Source organism: Nicotiana tabacum, chromosome 18 (genome assembly GCF_000715075.1).
Source record: "Nicotiana tabacum cultivar K326 chromosome 18, ASM71507v2, whole genome shotgun sequence".
NCBI lineage: Eukaryota > Viridiplantae > Streptophyta > Magnoliopsida > Solanales > Solanaceae > Nicotiana > Nicotiana tabacum.
The window spans coordinates 40762477-40769875 of NC_134097.1; the positions used below are offsets into that span (position 1 = coordinate 40762477).

At 38.8% G+C, this 7399-nt stretch overlaps 1 protein-coding gene across 1 annotated transcript; it reads left to right on the forward strand.

Annotated features, from left to right (window-relative positions):
* The first annotated feature begins 4871 nt into the window (after positions 1–4871).
* Positions 4872–6522, forward strand: LOC107827166 (spermidine hydroxycinnamoyl transferase-like). The gene has a single exon (XM_016654250.2). The coding sequence runs from the start codon at positions 4940–4942 to the stop codon at positions 6284–6286; it is 1347 nt and encodes a 448-aa protein (XP_016509736.1). The 5' UTR covers positions 4872–4939; the 3' UTR covers positions 6287–6522.
* The last annotated feature ends 877 nt before the right edge of the window (positions 6523–7399 follow it).

Sequence of the window (7399 nt, forward strand, 5' to 3'; positions counted from 1 at the left end):
AGAAGACTAGGACATGCTCCGTTAAGAGTGTTGAGGAATATTGAAAGCTTGTGTAACTCTCCACTGAATAATCACATGTGTTCTGTATGTCCTATTGCTAATCAGGCAAGACTACCTTTCAGTCTTAGTACTACATGTTCTGCTAAGTCTTTTGATCTTGTACATGCTGATGTATGGGGCCCTTATAAGGTTTTCACACATGATAGTAGGAGATATTTCTTGACTCTAGTAGATAATATTTCTAGATATACATGGCTCTTCCTAATGCCTACTAAGGCAGAGTCTGTTGTAGTGCTAAAGGACTTCCTCATATACGTCAGAACTCGATTTGAATGTGCAGTGAAATGTCTCAGAACAGACAATGGTACATAATTTTTCAATGATCAGGTGAATACTTTGCTTAAGGAGTGTGGGACTGTACATCAAAGTTCTTGTATATATACACCACAAAGAAATAGTTTTGTAGAGAGGAGACATAGATATATCCTAGACATGGCAGGAGCACTAATATTTCAAGCCTTTGTACCCTTAAATTTTTGGGGAGAGTGTGTCACCACAACAGTATACCTGCTGAACAGATTGCCTACTGTGTTGTTGAAAGGTAAGTCACCTTTCCCGAAATTGTTCAACAAGGCTCCTTACTTACAACATCTCAGAGTATTTGATAACCTGTGCTATGTTACCAATGTCAAGAAGGGTGATAAGTTCAGTCCAAGGGCAATTCCAGCAGTCCACCTTGGATACTCCACAACTCAGAAAGGGTATTATCTCTATGACAGAGCCTCCAAGGTGTTCTTTGTAAGCAGAGACACAGTCTTTCAAGAAGACATCATCCCCTTCAAGCACAAAAACAATGGTCTTTCTCCTATATTCCCTGTGGTGCAACTGGTTGAACTTGATCCTCCTGAGTCTTCTACTGTATCTGCTCCATTACATTCTCCTCCAAATTTTACTTCTGATGATGCTACTCAGTCTCTTCCATCATTTTCTGCAAGGGATCCCTCTCCTCAGCCAGTACAACCTAGAAGATCCTCCAGGGAATCAAGGCCTCCTGTATGGCTGGGAGATTATATTGTTCCACAGAGATCCTCCTCTTGCACATATCCACTGTCAAACTATGTGACATATGACCATCTCACTCCTGCCTACAGGGCTTCTCTAGTTGCTTATTCAGCAATTATAGAGCCCAAGACCTATGCTGAAGCCAGTTCTGATCCATTATGGGTGGATGCCATGAAGTCTGAAATTTCAGCTCTTGAGAGCAATCACACCTGGACAATTGTAGATCTTCCTCCTGACAAAGTTCCTATAGGGTGCAAGTGGGTATTCAAGGTCAAGTAGAAGTTCACAAGAGAAGTGGAAAGATATAAAGCTAGGCTGGTTGCCAAAGGCTATAGCCAGCAAGAAGGGTTGGACTACACTGAAACATTCTCCCCAGTAGCTAAGATGGTCACAGTCAGGTCTATAGTGTCTCTTGCTGCTGCTTCTCATTGGTCTGTGTTTCAGATGGATGTTCATAATGATTTTTTGCAGGGAGATCTATCTGAAGAAGTCTACATGCACATTCCTGATGGCTTTTCAAGCCAGGGGGAGTGTCAGAAGGTGTGCATGTTGAATAAGTCCTTATATGGACTTAAACAGGCCCCTAGACAGTGGAACTTAAAGCTGACAGAAGCTTTAACAGATTTAGGATTTGTACAGTCACACTATGACTATTCCTTGTTCACACACAAGAAGGGAGCAAATTTGGTAATTGTTCTTGTTTATGTTGATGATCTGCTTGTGACTGGCCATAATCTAAACTTGATTGAGAAGGCTAGAAGGGACTTGCAGAACAAGTTTAAGATGAGACTTAGGAGAATTGAAGTATTTCCTTGGCCTAGAATTTTCAAGATCAGAGAAAGGCATCCATATGTGTCAGAGGAAATATGCACTTGAGCTGCTATCTGAGTCTGGTCTATCAGGAGGATAACCAGCACTCACTCCACTGGAATTTAATCACAAGCTTACTTCCATAGAGTTTGATAAGTTGTTCAACAAGGAGGGCTTGGCTGATGACATGTTGCTTGAAGACAGAAGTAAATATCAAAGATTAGTAGGAAGACTGTTGTATTTGACCATGACTAGGCCTGACATAACATTTGTGGTACATGTTCTGAGTCGGTTTATGCATGCTCCCAAGCAGTCCCATCTAGATGCTGGCAGTCAAAAGCTGGTTGCCTTCTGTGATTCAGATTGGAAAGCTTGCGTAGAGACAAGAAAATTAGTTACAGGTTATGTTGTGAAGTTTGGAGATGCCTTAATCTCCTGGAAATCAAAGAAGCAAGGAACAGTTTCACGAAGCTCAGCTGAAGCAGAATTCAGAAGTATGGCCACTACTGTTGCAGAAATAAAGTGGTTGGTTGGATTATTTGAAGGATTGGGAGTATCAGTTGAGCTTCCAGTTCAACTTCACTGTGATAGCAAAGCTGCAATTCAAATTGCAGCTCATCCTATTTTTCACGAAAGAACCAAACACATAGATATAGATTGTCATTTTGTAAGGAAAAAGATTCAAGAAGGGATGATTCAAACTTAGCATGTTGGTACAAGAGAGCAACTGGCAGATATCTTCACCAAAGGTCTGTGCAGTCCACAACATGATTACTTACTCTGCAAGCTGGGAATGAAGAATCTATTTTCATCCCTCAGCTTGAGGGGGAGTGTAGAAGAAACAACTGTACAGTCTAGTATTTAATATAATACTGTGTAGTTAGTTAGTTAGTGAATAGTATAAATAGAAGTTAGTTATGTGTACAGTAGCTGAGAGAATCAGTTGGAACAGTTTTTCTTCCAATACAGAGAATGAAGCTCTCATTTCTTCTTCACCGACTTTCTTCTTCTTCTTCTTCTGCCATGGTTGCCTAGCTCAACACATTTGTATACAAGATTTTTCTTCCCATCTTCAATAAAATTATTTTACCCAAAAAAAAAAAGGAACAAGAAAAAGATTCCTCCCCAATCGTTCTGCTCTATCCGCACTTAACAGGCAGTAGCGGAGACACCCTCCCTTCAAGTAATGTCAATTGACGCTACTTCATTGGAAAAATTCACAAATATATATATGTAAAATAATATAAAGTCGACATCAATTTGGAACAAGCATTAAAGCCATAGAGTCTCTACAGCTCGCGTACATGCTGAGTTGCGGTAATACGACGACACCGTTTGCGCAGAATCCTACATATATACACCACTGTTAACAGGAGCAGTGATTTCATTAAATTACAACATTGGATTTGGTGTGCACTGTGCACTAAGTTCCTATGGTTAATTGTTATGAACATGAGTGTACTTTGCTTTCTCCCTTTCGTGGTGCATACTTGTTTTGTGCATATAACCAGATTAAGTAATGTGAGTGATTGGGTAGTGTCTATTTTTGAACTTTAATATTGCACCACTACTTGTTCACCACATTGGAATTTAATTGGCTGACCCGGCATATTTATCATTAGTATTTATCTAATGAAAGCTCGTGCAAATTCTGTTATAGGTTCTTAGTAGCATCAGCTGCATTAATGTAAATTAAGAGTCAATATGCGCTCTTATCAATAAAAAAGATTCATTATCCACACTTACGTCGTTTACTTTATAGCTATATATGTTGGAGACGGTATGTTAATACTGTCATGAATTCTTAAAAATACGAAATTACAGCTTATATGATTCCTTGTTGGACAGAGTTACCCAGTAACTATGTTAGTAGGAGGCTGCGGGTAGATAGAAGTGCTTACAAGCTAGCTCGAACACCACCAATTGTAAAAAAACACCAAATTACAGCTTATATCGATGAAAGAAACTGATTATCAGAATCCTTGAAATGGCTGTTTTAATTTGCACCTTATATAATTCAAACAGTCACTGCTTGATACTATTGCTTAAAATCTGTTTTAGTTGTATATTTCCAATATTTGGAGATTATTGCCAATTCTTTACGACCCTCTGGTGAAATGCTGTGAGAAGGCCACTTTAACTCTTTAGTTCTTTTCCGTTATATATTATACTCTTATTCTAACTCTTTATGAGTATTAATATGATGACTATATTGACAGCATTTGCATGATGATGAGTGGGGCAGGCCACGCACAAAGTTTGTGCCATAGTGGAAGTTCGAGTTCTTTAATAATTTTGGAAGAAAGTACAGTTACATTCTTCCTCCCCACCTTGTTGATTTCGGATTCAAAATAATTTTGACTTCTTCTTTGGATTCAACTCTTGGTTGTTGTACAACATGGATGTCACAATTGTATTCATGTTAAGTTCTTAATGAAGTTTGGCTTGATGTTCAATTCTCAGACGCATGTTTGTTGCCTCTTTTTATCTGTTGTCTGTGGGGGCTGCATCAGTTGTCTCAGATCATGGTAGCAGGCACATTTGATATTTGGTTGAAGCAAATTGGCGTCTTCGGCTTTAACTTTTATATACTGACTGGTCTAATAATTTTTTTTATAATATCAGGTTGCCTAAAAGATAACTACAGGTGTAACTTGCTATAACCGGTTAAATTACACTAATTATTACAAATGAACGTACACCAGTAAAATAAAAGTTATTTGCACAGCCAATATATATAATTTAAATCTTTTTCTATTTTGTCATGAGGGTTTGGATGAGGAATGGATTTTTATTTTAGTTGGCTCTTAAGACTTGTGCAATGTACATTCTTGCGAAAATAACTCTCTTCATGTAAAAGCTACCTTAACTAACTAACGTACTTCACGGCCGAAACAAAATCATACCACCTCACAAATAACACATTTCTTTGTGGTTACCTTAAAATTTGGCCACGAAACTTAGTCTGTTCGATTATATCATTAAATAGTACTACACACTCTTTGTCAAGATAACAATAAAAGAGATAAAAAGATTAACCAAAAACTATAGCCAAATATAGGACAGAATGAAGGTTAGCTTGAAGAACCATTGGGTAGTGAAGCCAGCAGAGCCAACATGGAATGGCACTGTCTCCTTATCAGAATGTGATCAAACTTTTGCTGTAACTCATGTGCCAACCATTTATTACTACAGGTTTTGCCAGGATTGTCTTCCATCAACAGACAACATCATCAAAACCCTCAGGACCTCACTAAGCAAAGCACTAGTACACTTCTATCCATTGGCTGGTCGTTTGCGATGGATCGCTGGGTCCCGCCTCGAGCTCGACTGTAACGCCTCGGGAGTCGTGTTCACGGAAGCTGAAACCGAAGCCAAGCTGGATGATCTTGGTGATTTCTCGCCATCCCCTGACTCTAATAGCTTGTTTCCCCGTGTAGACTACACAATCCCAATTGATGAACTCCCTTTGTTGTTTGTTCAGCTTACTAAGTTTCAGTGTAGTGGTGTTGCACTAAGTTTTGCAATATCACATGCTGTGGTTGATGGCCAAAGTGCTCTTTACTTCCTCACCGAATGGGCTAGCCTTGCTCGCGGAGAGCCATTAGGGAACGAACCTTTTCATGATCGAAGATTGCTCCGAGCAGGAGAACCTCCAATTGCATCTCCAACGTTTGAGCATTTACAGTTTAATCAACCACCACTTTTGCTAGGGAAATCCAGCAGTGAAGAGGAGAAGAAAAATGAAACAAAGGGTTCCATGCTAAAACTTACAAAAAATCAAGTTGAAATGTTGAGAAAAAAGGCGAACCAAGGTAACCAAGGGCGTAGTTACACACGTTATGAAGTTGTGACTGCACATATATGGAGATGTGCATGCAAGGCAAGAGGTCATAAATTTGAGCAGCCTACTAATTTGTGCATTTGTGTTAACATACGCAAAATAATGCAACCACATTTGCCTAAATCCTTTTTTGGTAATGCCATAGTTGATGTTATTGCCAATGGCGTCTCGGGTGACATCACCTCGAGGCCATTGGAGTATGCTGCTCGAAGGGTACGAGCAGCCATTAAAATCGTGACGAGTGATTATGCAAATTCGACGATTGATTTCTTAAAAAACCAGGAGGATTTGTCAAAATATCAAGATATTCATGCATTTAGAAGCAAGGAAGGTCCTTTTTATGGAAACCCTAATCTTGGGGTTATAAGTTGGATAAGTTTGCCATTATTAGGATTGGATTTTGGGTGGGGAAAAGAGATTCATATGAGCCCCGGAACTCATGAATATGATGGTGATTGCGTGATACTTCCAGGAAATGAAGGGGATGGATCTTTGACTGTCGCAATCATTCTTCAAGCTGTTCATGTGGATGCTTTCAAGAAATTCTTCTATGAAGACATTGAATGTTGAAAAACAAAAGTATTTTATGAGAAGAAAGGAAACAAATTAAGAACATGTAACTTTTCGTAATTGTTAGTCATGGTCCAAGCAAAATAAACTCTTTATCTACACATTATTTAAATATATTTCCTTTATTTTCTATCGGATTTCTCATATGTTTATTTGATGTTCTTAATGATACGAACAATAATAGGTCATAAATTGTTTGAAAATCAATAACCAAAACTGGAACTATATTGATTGTTCGGAAGCTAAGCACTTTTTTTCCTTCTTTTTTCGCAAAGCACAATTCAATAGATAATCACTCATTTTGCTCATGATCAAATAGTTTCTACATTTTAGCCTTAATTGAATCAACATAACCAAATATATAACAACCCCCCCCCCCCTCCCCCGCAAACACAGAGTCCCAAAAAAAGAAAAAAAGAAAAAGAAACACCTTTAATCTTTCCACTCTCTTTTGGTGCTGCCTAAGTTTTATGCTGAAAGTACAAGGAAGGGGGTGGGGGGTGGGGTGGGGGTGGGGATTGTAGCCAATTAAATTCTTGGTTGACTAAGTGTGAGTTAAGTCGACTAGGTTTTGCACAGTGAACAATTTCAGTAGGAATGAAATAAACAAACAGAAAGGTAAAGAAGGCACAACAGTTTTTATACTGGTTCAGTACCGGTGTGATACCTACCTCCAGTTCCTTTGGGTCACAAGGGTTCTCTTAGATTATTGATAAAGGATTACGATAGTGATGGTTTTAGTACGTTCACCATCAACGATATTCAACAACAGTGATCTTTGTAATATTGACACAACTCTCTTTTGTGTTCTAACTCTTCCTATCTTTTGTGACACTTGTAGACTCAAGAATACAGTGTTTGTACTAAGAACTAAAAAGGCTTAGACAACAGTTTGTGTAGTTGCGTGAGTCTTCTTCTCGAAGTTCCCCGTCTTCTTATAGGAGAGATTGAATAGCCGTTGCAAATTAATCTTTGATTAAGGCATAGAATCCTCGAAGAGATTTGACCCCAGGGGTGCCTCCGAATCCTGCACGTGAGATGGGCTGGATTCGTTTACGTCCTTCCCTTTTCATATCCAAAATTCAGGGAGTGATTTGTGGCTTCGATTTGATT